Raw genomic sequence first — 15,335 nt, forward strand, 5'->3', positions numbered from 1 at the left:
TTGTCGTGAATTGAGCCGAGTTCCAGTGTAGACCTCCTAACGGCCATTCCCTGGCTTTGCCCCAGGAGTTCTGTGTTAGCAGCAGTGGAAGTAGTAGCCGCGTGGTTTGTCGGGAAGAGATCTTGTTTCATCAAACCTGCCATGGATGGCGCAAATTGCCTTGGAGTAGTTTGACGGCGACAAAGCTGTTCAAACCGATTGCACGACGAACTTGTTGACGGTGGTGATGTGGTCTGATTTTTATGCTTCTTGTCGACGGGGATGCAACCAATTGGTCAAATTCGTCCATGGGAGAAAGGATCATCTGTTCGAGGGGGCACTTTGGGGGCTTCGGTTGTAACCCTGCCTGTGATCCATTTTTGTCCGTTGTTTGAACGAGCTAACCACAAACGTGCCGACAAACAACAACAAATTTCCCTCACTCGTAGCTTCCACGACTCTTTAGCTTCTAATCAGCTAATGACATGACATAACACTTCCCAAACACAATTAACACGCTTTGACTCGCGCAGCTGCAAACAAGCATCGGAGGCCGTCGGGCGGGCAGGCGGGCGGGCGGAGGTCCCAGCAGTAATCAGCGCTGCAGCCAAGCCGAGTCAGCGAACTGCGAGAGAGTGTCGTAATGGTGAGGGAGTGGTCCGTCTTTATTGAGCCAATATGGGGCTCATAAAGCACACCGAGGGCCATCCGTTTGCGCACCGACGTCGAAACTTTCCGACATTTATCACTTGCCGCTCTCCAAGAATCTTATTAGAGTGTGCCGCTCTCCCCGTCGCAATCTCTCCGGCGACTTCAAAGCAAAGCAGGACGGTGCCCTCCCGAGGAATAACTTCAACGTGTCTCACCCATTATCTGTTTTTTTTTGTGTTTTTTTTAAGACTGTGAATGCTACGGCCACTCCAACCGCTGCAGCTACCTCGAGTTCCTGAAAATTGTCACGTGCGTCAGCTGCAAGCACAACACCAGGGGCCAGAACTGCCAACACTGCAGACTGGGATACTTCCGCAACGCCTCTGCTGAACTGGACGACGAGAGCGTCTGCATCGGTGGGGAGCTTGTGTGCGTGTGCGTAGGGTGGGATATGTTACCGTCTGCCATAGGTAAAAATCGGCGACGGAGAAAGCGGAGTTGTTTCTATTCAAATGTCAGTTGCTTTAAGTGTTAAAGCGGAAGTCAACCTGAAACATTTCTTGGCAATAATATGTTATATGTGACCTCACTAGTCTAAACATGACACTCTGATTAATATTACATTTTTATAATATGAGTTACGAAGCAAAACCTCTTTATCCATCTCAGGGGGCGGGCCATTTTGCCACTTGTCGTCGACTGAAGATGACATCACAGTTACTTAAAGGGCTCAGGCAACAGCCAATCAGAGCTCACTTGTTTTCTGAAGCGGCGCTGCGATTGCTTGTTACCCGAGACCTGAGTAACGGTGATGTCATTTTCACTCGACAGCAAGTGGCAAAATGGCCGCCTTCTGATATTGATCAAAACTGCTGGATTTTGCTTCTTAACTCATATTCCACTCACGTAAGATTAACTAGAATACCATATTTAGACTAGTGTGGCTGCATAGAACATATTGTCAAAAAAAAAAAAATGGGGTTGACTTCCTCTTTAAAAAAACAAAAACAAAAAACAACAAAGACGCTAAATGTAAAAATAAATAAAAAATAAATAAATTTAAAAAATATATAATAAATAAAAGATAATAAATAAATAAATAAATAAATAAATAAATAAATAAATAAATAAATAAATAAATAAATAAATAAATAAATAAATTCCAAAAAGCCAAATAAATAGAAAGGATTGAGGTCTTGCCGATTGGGAATTCGGAGCTGTAATTTTGTCTCACCAGGTTGGAGTCAGCACAAATGAGACCCCGATAGCAAGCGGCCAAAAACCACCGAAAACCGGTTCAAACTCTCCTGGGAAAAGCCACCAACTAAGCCAGGCCGCCGCTTGTAATCCCGATATTATTAATGCACATGACCCACAAACACACATACCAACCACATAGCTGCCATATTGCGTAATCTGGACTAAACTTGTGTAAATATTTCATTTTACAGTAAATAATCCAATTTGATTTGAAGCAAAAGAGAAGCTGCCAGCTGTCATCAAGAAACGAGTCAACACTTGTGATCAAAATGGCAAATTATCGGCGAGCGACTCATCAGTCAGCCTCAGCGAAAATGTGAAACGTATTTATGTCGTAACGCTAATCCAAAGACTAATGAGGATAACGCGGGGAGGATTTTGCATTTCAATAAAACCAAAGAGCACTCTGACAGATGGCCATATGAGACGTTTTATTTTTCGACAATTACAGCTCCTGCGTCAGCGTTTCGTTACTACAAACTTTTTTTTTTTTTGATACATCGCAAATAATGGAAGTATAGTCTTAAAATATGAATTCAATTTGTTCGGTAAGTACGTTCAAATAATCTTTCCTCATTGAATTGAATGTCATAAAAAAAAAACATTAAAAAACATTTAAAAAAAAAAAAAAAACAACGTGTTTTTTGTTGGACATTGTTCAAACAAAAAGCAAAATGAATGTAAAGAATAAAAACTTTTTTTTCCGCCAAACTGTTTTTGTTGAGTTGAGTTGATTGCTACCTTAACAAGTGCTCACGTTTCCGATTTTGGCTCATGCATCAAAACGAAAATAAACCTCTCAAATAAATCCGTATAAATGCATCTCGAAAAACTCTCAAGTTGGCTCACTCTTATCTCAAGGCACCGCTGTATTCCTCAGCAAAGTTTACTCCAGCTCTTTCCAAATGAGACGCTTGCTTGTGATTATTTATTTTTAATTCTCAGTTAAAGTCTACTGTAAATATTGCATATTTAAACACAAAAACCCTCAACCAAACTATACCACTACATTTAAAAGACGTCAGCTAGCTTAATGCTATAATATAACGACAAACACAATCGACACGCTAACAGAAATTAGCATAAATGTTGCAGAGTATGTAAAGCTTCAAATAACTGCTCGCGTGCACGTATTTGGACAGCTCTGTGGAAACGACAACTATTACTGGAGTTTAGTTGGGGACCTTCTCTACCTCTTCTCGGTCTCCCAGTTGTCATCGGGCGTCTGAGGACAAAACCGTGACGTAGATGGCAACACGGTGTCCAGATTGCTCGTGGTGATACAGAACAACAATAACTTTGTGTGAAAAGGGCACGCATGCTTCAGCACGAGTCAACCCGCCCGGAATACAAATCAAACATTAACAAACGTTGGCCTTTTGTCCCCCCCGTCAGAGTGCAACTGCAACCAGATGGGTTCCTTCCACGACCGTTGCAACGGCACGGGATTCTGCCAGTGCAAAGACGGCGCCACCGGGGCCAAGTGCGACGAGTGTCTGCCGGGCTACTACTGGAAACAAGGCTGTTATCGTAAGTGGAACAAAACAAAAACAAAACAAAAACAATGGTGACATGTATTATGGCCAATGTTTTTTTGTTTTTTGTTTTTTAAACTCATTCAAACCCAAAAACATGTAAATACGTTTTTTTTTAATACTTTGTCCTTCACTCCCAAAAACGTACTTATACGATTTTTACGCTAGAAGGCATTGATGCAGCTTCTGACCTGAAGAGGTCACTTAAATCAATGGTCAAGTCAACACAAGGACATAGGCCGACGAATGCTTTTGCCACCTCTGCCACCAATAAAAACATGTTTCAAGTGTGTGCAAACAAAGCCTCTATGACAAAATGATATTTATGGGGGGGGTTTGGCAGGGGTGCTATTGTACGTGTTTAAAATGTCAGCGCTTGCTGCTGCTGCATCCTCTTCCGGGACCTTTGAGCCCCCTCCGGCGAGTGCGCCACGACGCGTGTGCTTTGTCCAGCCCCGAGGGGAATAGATCATGTAGCTCATTAGCCGCGTCAGCTGCTGCCTCAATTGATGGCGCCGTCACACCTTAACCCCATTACCGGGGAAGTGAGCGTTCAAATAGCTCCGCCTCCCCGAATGCTCGCGACACCTCCACCTGGACGCACCCCCTCTTTTCGCATGTTGAGTGTGTGTCGCGAGCAGATGTGGCGAGTCGTCACGCTCTCGACAACGACTGAAAAAAAATGAAATAGTGAAGGTAGAAGTACGGTTGCATTCTTTTTAACGAAGACGCATCTAAGTAGGAACATGACGGCAACTGTTTTCATTGGCCGGCGACGACATGCTGGTGGAAAAGGGCCGTGAAAAAAGGGGAAAAAAAAAAGAAAGAAAAATGTGTTCTAGGGGGGAAACAAAAGCATGCAGGTGTTGCCTGTTGTTGTCCCTGAGGCAAAGGCAAGGGGATTCATCTTCATCTGCCGGATTTTTTTTTTTTTTTTAACCAGCCCCCACACTCCCCCCATCTTTGTTCTCGTTGTCCTGAATTCTTCCAGTTATGTTTGCAGCGACTCTCTTTTGCTTCTTCTCCCCGTTTCAGTCCCACCTTCTGCTGTCAACCTTGTACCGGCTGCTTTCAAGGCAAACATCGTCTTGCCGATAATATATTCCATATGCTTCCGATTACATTCCGCTTGTGGAATAAGAATTGAGGAGTTGAATCCATCTAGTTTCATCTATCTCTTGGGGCATTTGGTCTGTACCACCCCCTGCTGTTGACGAAATTTGATGTGCGGGTGGCTTTTTCCTTTTTTTTTGTATTATGGATGTTTTCATTGTTCAGCACTTTGAACTGCATTTGAACGTATGAAATATGCTATATAAATAAAGTTTGATTTGATTCCTCGATGGCTCTTCCCCCAGCTAACGTTTGCGACGAGGAGATGCTCCTGTGCCAGAACGGCGGGACGTGCCTCCAGAACCAGAAGTGCGCCTGCGCCCCCGAGTTCAAGGGGGTGCTGTGCCAACAGCCGCGCTGCGAGGCGGGCAAGGACTGCAACGGCGCCACCGCGTGGCAGCCCTCCGCCGCCGCCCTGCTGCTCTGCACTCTGCTCGCCCGCCTGCTGGCGGCTCCGCCGCCCCACTGAACCGCCGCTTGCGCGCACTCGACCCCGACGAGTGTCTATACACGACTCTGGAAACGTTTGGCGTATTTGGCTTTGGGTGCGATTTCAGGATGAACCAAAAAAATGCGCAAGAACCTGTGTAGGAGGTGAACATCGTTTGAGCTTTTCTAAACTCCCCATAACTGCGACACCTTTAAGTACTTCTGTCTTCGAGTGTCAGAACGTGTCATCAGCAGGTTGCAAGAGAGATCCAGAAAGACTGGAAGAGTCACAGAAAGGCGAAGAAGTATCCTAACAGAATTATAATGAGTACAATTTCAAATAAATAAACAAATAAATACATTCTAAGTAATAAAGCACTTCAGTAAGCGATACTAAATATCCATCCATCCATTTTCTTGACAGCTTATTCCTCACAAGAGTCGCGGGGGGTGCTGGAGCCTATCTCAGCTGGCTTTGGGCAGTAGGCGGGGCACACAGAGACGAACAACCATCCACACCTCGGTACAATTCGGAGCGCCCAATTAACCTGCCGTGCATGTCTTTGGAATGTGGGAGGAGACCGGAGTACCCGGAGAAGACCCACGCGGGCACGGGGAGAACATGCAAACTCCGCCCAGGAAGGCCGGAGTCTGGACTCAAACCCGAGTCCTCAGAACTGGGAGGCGGACGTGCTAACCACTCAACCACCTTGAATATCATCAAATGTAAAAAATAATCAGAATAATAATAAAATATTAAAAACCTAAGTATTGAAAAAGTAAGTTTAGCTTAATGCTAATACATAATGCGATCCACCACAGGTGGGCTCAGAAATAGCATCGGTCTCACTGCGTTAAAATCCTTTAAGCAACAAATATAGGAATAATAATTGTGAAGACAGATGAGAAGGAGCAGCACAAAGTTTATTAAAAATGCAATTACTTTCATACTCTCCCAATTATGTCATTGCAGTAAGTAACACACAATATAATAAAGTGTTACATAAACACATTTTTGGTTGTTTTTTGGAACAGATTAATGGCATTTAAATTCATGTTCAGTTATTATACTCAATAATTTCAACATTTTACTTTTTTTTTTTGTTTGTTAATCTGTCATTCCACAATCATCCTCAAAAAACAAAAACAAAAAAAACAAATTCAAAATTGCTCTTTGGGAGCCCCCTAGTGGTCACATGGTGTTTAGTCAGCTTATCACGTGGGTCAAAGTTCACCTATAAAGGTTCAGGTTCAAGTGCATTTTAAGTTCACCCTGAAACGTCAGCCCAAAGCTGAATATCCCCAACTTTTTTTTTTACGAGTTGTGCGTCCGAAATGTGCGCGCGAGTGCAGCACTCACCAAAAGTCACAAACACAAGGACACGCAAACCCACTAACACACCTCACAGGAGTGATGGAGTGTGTGCTCAGGTGCCAGATGGACAAAAATATGACAAATAAAAACGCGAAAGTGAAAGACACGCAGGCTAAAAAATAAAAAATAAAAAAAAGAATAATATAAATATATATATTATGTATAATCATACCAACCACTGTTCCCTTTATTCCTGAGCAGGAGCAATGTGCATCAAACCAAAAAATAAAATAAAAAATAGCAGAATCACCTAAATCACCACTGATTCACTTGAAAATGGAATGGCTATCAACACGATGACATTTTTTTTTTTTTTGTTTTTGGGGGCTCCATAACCACGTTTCATTTCTTGTCAAAAAAAAAAAAAAAAATGAAACAGACTTGTACACTTTCTGCTGCATTTTCTGTTCCAATTGTCCATGTATCTAATGTGCCCACTTAACAGTTCGCTGAGATTCTACATATATTATATGATATCATAGCCAACGGGTTACGGCAGATAGATTTAGTCACAGTATTACGGTTGCTATGGGAATGAGTGATTGCCGCCGCCGCCACACTTTTAGCCAGATTTAATCTTCACACAGTATACGGGAAAGAAGTGTCAACCAGAGCGAGAATGAATAATATATGGCATTATTTGAATATTTTTTGTAGAAATTATTTTTTCCTTTCAGGTAAACAATAAATTATGGAGGAAAAAAAACAAAAACAAACAAGAACTGATGTTTGCAACAATCTGAGCGACATGCAAGTCAATGACTTATTTGCATTCTTTCTTTATTTTTATTTTTCCATAATATTGACATATTTATTAAATTTAAAATTAAAAGATTAATTGATTATTTTTTTAATTAAATGAATTAAATTAAATCATATATATATATATATATATATATATATATATATATATATATATATATATATATATATATATATATATATATATATATATATATATAGAGAGAGAGAGAGAGAGAGAGAGAGAGAGAAATATATATATATACATACATACATATATAAAGTTATTAGGGGTGTTAAAAAAAATCGATTCGGCGATATATCGCGATACTACATCGCGCGATTCTCGAATCGATTCAATAAAAAAAAATCGATATATATATATATTTATTTATTTTTATTTTTATTTTTTTTAAGAGCTCAGAATTGTTCATTCGGTAGTCTTACCGATTCAACGTCTTATCATCATTGCCTTTTCTTTTTTTCTTTTTTTTGTGTGTGTGAATCAATTTTTCAACTTCCATTTTTAATGGAAAAATATTCAACAAAACGTCTGACTTCGGGTTAGGATTCACACCTTGAACATGGAAGAATGTTATATGAACGGAACATTAAGCCTTAATATTTTATTTGAATGCTGTTCAAACATGAAACAGATTACAACCTCTATAAGACTAAGATTTTTCAGATAAAGAAATAATACATTTTCATATAAATCTTACACTCTACAAGCTTACTGATTAGTATTTTCTAAATTTGAATGAAAAAAAATCGCAACAATCGACTTATAAATTCGTATCGGGATTAATCGGTATCGAATCGAATCGTGACCTGTGAATCGTGATACGAATCGAATCGTCAGGTACTAGGCAATTCACACCCCTAAAAGTTATAATAAATTAACTAATTAAAAGAACATTCTGCTTGTATGACAATCACACACAAAAAAATTGCAAGTTTGTGTGAAGGGCATCATCTCATTTGCTGACGCCCACGTCACTCACCTGACCAGGCCCCGCCTCTTAATGCCATACACATTCAAAGCCACAGATAAAACAGTAAAACCATGCACATTATTGTATTTAATGATGTCAAATCATGAGAAGCCGAGGAAGTAATTTATAAAAACATTTTAGAATTTCAAATAACATTCAGGAGGGAGTTAACTGAGGCTACACATCCTTGGTTGTCATAAAGGTGAAAATGTAACATGCTCTCTTTCTCCCCTTTGATGCCGAGAGAGTAAATAATCCAAATGTGTCTTAATTGGTCACCAAACAGGTTTTAACGCCTCAAACGAAGCGCACGCAATCTATGAATACATTGTTAAACGGGACACGAGCGAGGCGTCGGGTGCATTAATTGAAAGTGTCAAACGACCCGGCGCCTCGAGACAAAAGCTGTGACTAATAGCCGAGCAACTGTTTGTCGGCACAATAAAACGAATAATCAGATCATGAAATCAAGCTGCCAAATTCAATTTGCAAAGCCGACTAAGCGAGAACGCTGCAACTCGGATGGCGGCAGCGGATTACTTGGGCCTGGCCGTAATAAGGAATTCCACAAACCTGCTTCATGAGCGGCATTTCCACAACCACAGGCAAGATCTTGAGGATTTCTCCAACTTCATCCCAAGTCGAGTATGGCTCCTCCATGGGCACCGTTTGGAGAACACTGAACGGTTCTTTGTAGGCAAGATTTTGTGGACTCACCCATAATTGGTGAAATCTGCAAAATAAGGAATATGTAAATATAATTTTTAATAGCGGTTATACTCCTTCCACAGGCTTTAAAAAGATTTCAACAAACACAAACAAGTTATAAGTACCTCTTTTGGCTGGCTCCCTCTAGTGGTAGGCCAAAGAAGCACTATCCTACTATAAAGCTCAGTTGTAAGCTCAACTACAAAGTTTTTTATATATATTTATTTAGGTACCATTTTTATGTAACCTGTCAAATATATTTTTAATTGAATCATTATTTCAATAGTAGTATTATTTAGTCAACTTTTAAGTGCAGTGCTAACATTCGAAATCCATAGCTCGCAAGAAAAACTACCTGAAAAAAAATCGATTTAAGTGCAGTCACAAACTGTGTGTGTACTTTACACCGATAATTTCATGTTTTTATTCCCAGTATTTGTACTCAAGTCACTGCAGTTTTTCTGTTATGTAACGTGAATCAATACTTTGAGAAGAACTAGAGTAAATTAATTTCATTACTATTCTAATTAACTCATTGCTCCCAAAAACGTATATGTCTTTGGGACAGTTAGAACATTAAAAAAAAACATATTTACACGTTATTGGGAGCAAATTAGTTCATAGGTACATTGTTAGGACTTAGCAGTCTCATAATTTCAGCCTGATGCCAGCAAAATGCAAACACTCATGAAGCAAGATGTTTGCTTTTTCTACAGTGCAAAAAAAAATAAAAAATCAACCACCACAGAAGCCACAAGTAGGTGTCAACACGTTACAGGCAAATCTGAGCCGGTGTGAAAACGACTGACGTGCGCGTCTTGAAGCCGCACCCATACACCCACATGTATGAATATTTCATGGCAGGCTGAGCCGATGCTACAGTGCTGTGAAAAATCATATGCAGATTCCACCAGTTGGCGTCAACCGTTCGCCAACATCCAGTCAGCGCACGACGCCTTGCACGGGACTGGAAAATTATCCGGTACATTTCCACGGGGAGTGGAGATGGGGATATATCTGGAAATGATGCTTTGGTCAGGGGGGTCACTCACCTTGATGAAACATCTCCAACAGGCCTTGTAGCCTGGGCAAAGACTCCCCCATGGCGTCTGCCGCAGATCAAGAGCTACCGGACAGGCAGGGGGCCCTCAGCAGATGTTTCCTGGGGAGCGAGTTCAAATCTATTAGGCATGGCGCGCATACAGTACACACAAATAAGTTAGTTTGTTAAGGTCACGTGAAAATGGCAAAATCGGTTAAATCATTCTGTGTTGCAGTGGCAAGTCCAAACCTCTGCACTATAATATGCAGTAGAAGTTCACAATCATTATTTAGATAGCAACATGGCAAAAAAAAAAAAAAAAACTAAACATTTTAGAAAATAAAATAGTGCTCACCATTTATTATTGTTTATAGACAAAATGCATCTTCTTTTATTAGCTGCGTTGGGTATAGCCAAAGCTAGCTAAGCTAGCTGTGTTTGGTATTGTCAAAGCTAGCTAAGCTAGCTATGTGGGTATAGTCAAGGCTACTTAACCTAACTGTGTTGGCTGTAATCAAAGCTAGCTAAGCTAGTTGTGTTTGGTATAGTCAAAGCTAACTATGCTAGCGTTGTGGGTATAGTCAAGGCTACTTAACCTTAACTGTGTAGGCTGTAGTCAAAGCTAGCTAAGCTAGCTGTGTTTCATATAGTCAAACAGCAAACTGTGTTGGGTAGCTAGCTAAGATAGTTGTGCTGGGGATAGTCAAAGTTAGCTGCTCTGGAGGTGGCGAATGAATCCTTTAACGAGTTGAAAAGAAGCCAGCCAGCTACACCCAATTAGAACCTATCGTCACAATGTCCACTTCAATTTGGAAAAGCCCACTTTGAAAATGGCACTGGGTAGGTTTTATTTACCTGGCAACACAAAGAAGCTGAAATCTGATTGGACAATTTCAAAAAGTTAACCCACAAACAACTGGAAGCTGCATAGCCGAGCCAAGGTTATAGTCCGTGACAGGATTGAAAATGAGATCATGACAGGAAAAGTCAACATAATCCTAAAAAAATAATAATAATTTAAAAAAAAAAAAGAAAAAAGAAAAAAGAAAAGAAAAGGGCGGCAGAAGTGGAATGGTTAAGTGCAGTTGCCATATTTGGCCGCCCTTGTCACAGGTGACCCCTTATTCTCATCCTCATTAGGACGATGCGATAGGCGTGTCAGAAGTTAGTCAACGGCAGCATAAAAACTGAAAACATAGAATGAAGGTCAAGAAAAAAAAAAAAAGTGGCACGAGGAATATTTTATTCACCTCACAAAAGAAGAACGTCGCCAAGGGAAAGGAAGTCGGGTTTATCAACAAAGCGCTCCGAAGATTTAAGGACTGCAGAGTAAACATCCTCGGCGGTGACATACTTGCTGTCGACGTCACCTGAAAAGCGGCTGAGATTTGCTTTTGTTCTCTCACGCGTCTCAGCCTGAACATGAAGGAAGCGTCTGAATCAAACGAGAAGCCGCCTTTCTCTTCGGGGAAGGCCAACAAAGAGCCGGGATACTGTATCCTGGGTAACGCGTTTGCAAGAGGGGCATGGCAGTAGTTTGGCTGGCGGCACAGAAACTTCAGCGAGCTAATTTTCCTTGACGTTACCCCAAGAAAATAACGGCCATCTTACAAGTTGCGCTACAGTCCCCAAGTCGGGATAAATGAGTAAAAAGCTTCACGGGAGTTCTCCAACTACCCAAGGCTTTAGATGTGCAAAAGTCTTACAAGGTTAAAAGGGGGAGAGAAAAAAAAAAAAACACAGCAGGCGGCCATTTAATATTTCTGATTGATTGGAGAACTTTTGAACATTGCTAAAGAGCCACAAGGGGGCACGTATACATAATACGCCTCATTTAAGTTGTCTGGGACTAATGAGATCTGTCAAACGCGCTTGAGATGGAGTCAGTCAGTTCAAATTCAGTATAGTGAACACTGAACACTCTTGTATCGTTACTGTACATTTCAACTGCGATAGGTGAAAACACACCTAAACATGTTAAAATGTTCAACAATATCATGTAATTTGTCAAATATATGTTAACTGATAGGCTTATCGAAATTAGCATACTGTAGACATTATGGTAATTATAAACTTTCAAAAAACTACTGCTACACACGAAGCCCCAACATATACATGCTAATGCTAACATCCATTAGGAAACACCATAGGCAGGCTAATGAAATTAGCATGACATTAGTTTTAAGCCTTCAAACAACTGCTAGCAACTACTAGCTTACCACACGCGAGAGCAGCAAAACAGCGCATAAAATAATATTCGCAAGGCATTCTTTCTACACTATGAACAAAAATAATACAAATACGTTTTAACACAATGTATTATGAGACTGATATCACAAACGTATTAAACTGCATAACAGTGTACTGTTAACCACTATCGTATGTGTTTACAGTCAAGAAATCACATTTTCCAAACTAATAAACTTAATTTATCATCTCTCAATATACATCAATAATCATGGCCAAAAATGTAATTTATAAAATGAACCTACAAGTCGTTGCTTTCTGTAGACGTAAAAAGAGGATTGAAGAGGATTTTGTAATTTAATAATCTCCCGCAAAAAAAAGAAACACGCCTCGCTAAAATACTTCCCGTTTTCACTCTTCATCTACGGTGTCAAACGAAACAGTGCGCCGTCTAAAGGTTGAGAGTGGAATTACACCCACAAAATAATGATAAACTGTTAAAAAGAAAATCCGTGAAATAGCAGCAGTGCGATTCCGGAACCCACCATGAAGGTGGGGGTTTACTGTCTTCTATTTTTATAGTATTTTAATAAATATTCCTGCTTCATCCACCCAACCCTGCCGTCTTATTGGACAGTGTGTGTGCCGCATGGTATTTGGCTTGTGTGAGCGTGTAGCGGAAATGGAGGATAACAGGGTTACTTGTGTAACCTGAGCGCCTTGCCAACAGGCCGCCTCCGGGGCGCCTAAAGAGCGCCATCTGCGAGCAGGTCTGCTGCGCCGTTTGTCACAACCGGCCGCGAGGGCATGTAGGAGAAGACTTCTGCACCGTCTTTAGCAGGATGCTAAATTATTAGCGTATGCCATTTTATAGGGGGGCGGGGGGTTGACATGAAGGGGAGTTAAAAAAAAAAATCATAACATACAGTAAAGAATTAAAGTTTTTGTCACATTTTATTTGCTTTAAAATGTTCGTATAAATTTGCAAAATATTAGATTAAATTCGCGAATGTATATTACTTGATTTAGAATGTCCCCTAACCCGGATGTTGTTTCGCTGGGCGGATGTTACGTAGTGCGCGCCGTTCAGAGATAAGAGCGGGAGGTGAGACGAGTTGCGATCGACAAGAAGAAATAAAATTGCAGTAAAGACATTCTACAACTGGTCAAGGGCGCACACAGTAAAATACAGTAAATAATTACTGTATTTGAAGAGCATTATATTAAACGGTTGTAAATTTGAAATGCTAATTTGTTTAGTAAAAGGTAATTCGTTTACACACTGCATTTAAGCTAGCCAGCTCAAATTTAGCTATTGATACATTAGCACATGTTGTATCTACTGTAAAAACAAGGTTTGCACTGCAAAAGATTTCGTCTTTATTTCATAAAGGAGCTTTAATTTAATATTTAGTTAATTTTACTGACAGTATTTGCTATCATTGTGTCCACAATAGGAATGTATATGTTGCCAAATATATTGCATCGAATTGTATATTTTACTATTGTAACAGCATGTATAACATTACATTTTGTAATTCATGCTGAAACTTCTGGTGTATGCTCCTTGGCCACCTGGGGGCAGTATAATACAGACTGTACAGCTCCAAAAACAAAAAATAAAAGCCAACAACATAAACCGTCTGTAAACTTTTGACCAGTGGGTCATGTGCATTTTCCAACAATCCATCTTTTAACCCCTCATTCCATTGAGAAAACTCTCTCGGTTATTATAATCTCAGACAAGAAGAATCCTTTCCAAAATGTTCTCACACAGCTCATTAATAGCGCCGCCAGCATTTGTTGTCTACTCCCCCTCGCTGGAGGTCGAACTTGAGCTATAGCGGGATTAGAGCTCAAAATACGCTCGCTAAACAATTTCGTCAAGTTGATGAGGGGAAATGACTTTTTGGGGATTTCACATCAGCATCCCTAAATAACCTGTTTAAAATCCTTTTGTCAGCTATGGTAAGATTTATACTCAAGTAATGTTCTACAAATTATTTCGACGAAGCTTTTTTTTTTTCAACTCAAGTACGGCTGTCAGGTACTTCAACATAGGAATTTTTTTAATGTTTTTGCGACGCATCGGTGCACCTGAAACGAACACGTTTCCACCTTCCACCGCCTATTTGGTAAACCTTATGGTTGGTTTGTTTACCAGGGGATTTTGATTCTTTAGCAGCACCAGTGCAATAATCCCACAAATGTGATCCCCAGGCCTGATACAAAATTGATGAATTCCATGAATATGATCACAGGAAGTTGATGGTGCAGCAAGAAACAATTACGAGACTGAACAAAACGTATCCAGCCAAGCATGTGACCTTTTTGCGCAAGGACAAAAAAAAAAAAAAAAAAAGGACGCCACGGGAGAAACTTTGTGATCTCTTGCCCAAAAGTTTCACCTTCAAGTTTGGAAGATGGTATTATTTGACCCTTTATTTTTCAACACATGGCTCCACCTTGTGGACCAATAGAGTAATTACACCCAAAAGGAAAGACTATAAAAGTTGATATTAAATGTGAATTGTGCAAATGCTGAAAGTAATGTGGAATCAGACGATATATACCCCAGGAGGCATGAAGCTAGTTGAAATTTGAACAATGTAAATTGAAAGTATTATGTGGGAGTTGTTACACAGCAAAAAAAAAAAAAAGTGTGGAGAATAAAAATCGCAATAATGTGGAAATGCTTCAGCCACAATTTATTTTAATTTATTTTTTTTTACTTGTGGGAATGGGCTTCCATACTAAATGGCAATCATGAAAAAAACAACCAAATTTAGCACACAAAAAAAAAAAAAAAAAAATGCAGGAATACAAGATCAGATTCAAATGCAGGAAGAAATATGATTTTATAGTAATGTCCCTAAGACAAATGTGATGCATTTGTTAGATAGGGTCAGAAACGACGTAAGCAAATTGACATCTGAGAGATAAAAGATCATTTGAAGAGGATTTAACAAAAAAAAAAAAAAGTATGACGAATGGGCTGCATATGAATTTTGTTCTCGCAGAAATGACTCACCGATTCCTTGTCGAGGGTTGACGAGCGAGAGGCGTTTGGTGGCACAAGCGGGTCAGAATCATCCTTTTAAGTGGACCTGCAATGACGTTTGCCTGCTGGTGCCGCACATTTGATTATTTAACCAACTATTTTTTTTAACATGGCTTTTCCATCATTTTTATAAATATGTGCACGGTGGTCAAGTCATTTACATTTTTATACGTTCGGGTTCTCGGTCCTTAACGATGGTGACAGTTTTGTGCAATAAAAGATAAGACTTCTCATTTGAACGTGACACCGGAAGCAAAAC

General features: G+C 40.1%; 1 protein-coding gene across 7 annotated transcripts in view; it reads left to right on the plus strand.

The window, feature by feature from the left end:
• ntng2b (netrin g2b) overlaps window positions 1–7,096 on the plus strand; it is a 69,306-nt gene extending 62,210 nt beyond the window's left edge. For 6 of the 7 annotated variants that reach the window (XM_077496498.1, XM_077496503.1, XM_077496500.1 and 3 more), the window contains 3 exons: window positions 879–1,046; window positions 3,286–3,420; window positions 4,784–7,096. In XM_077496498.1, coding sequence (XP_077352624.1) covers window positions 879–1,046; window positions 3,286–3,420; window positions 4,784–5,007 — 527 coding nt within the window. In that variant the 3' untranslated portion in view covers window positions 5,008–7,096. Of the gene's footprint in view, window positions 1–878; window positions 1,047–3,285; window positions 3,421–4,783 lie in introns of those variants that run through there. The other variant, XR_013278622.1, reaches the window with a different exon arrangement.
• The last annotated feature ends 8,239 nt before the right edge of the window (window positions 7,097–15,335 follow it).

Source organism: Festucalex cinctus, chromosome 15 (genome assembly GCF_051991245.1).
Source record: "Festucalex cinctus isolate MCC-2025b chromosome 15, RoL_Fcin_1.0, whole genome shotgun sequence".
Classification (NCBI taxonomy): Eukaryota; Metazoa; Chordata; class Actinopteri; order Syngnathiformes; family Syngnathidae; genus Festucalex; species Festucalex cinctus.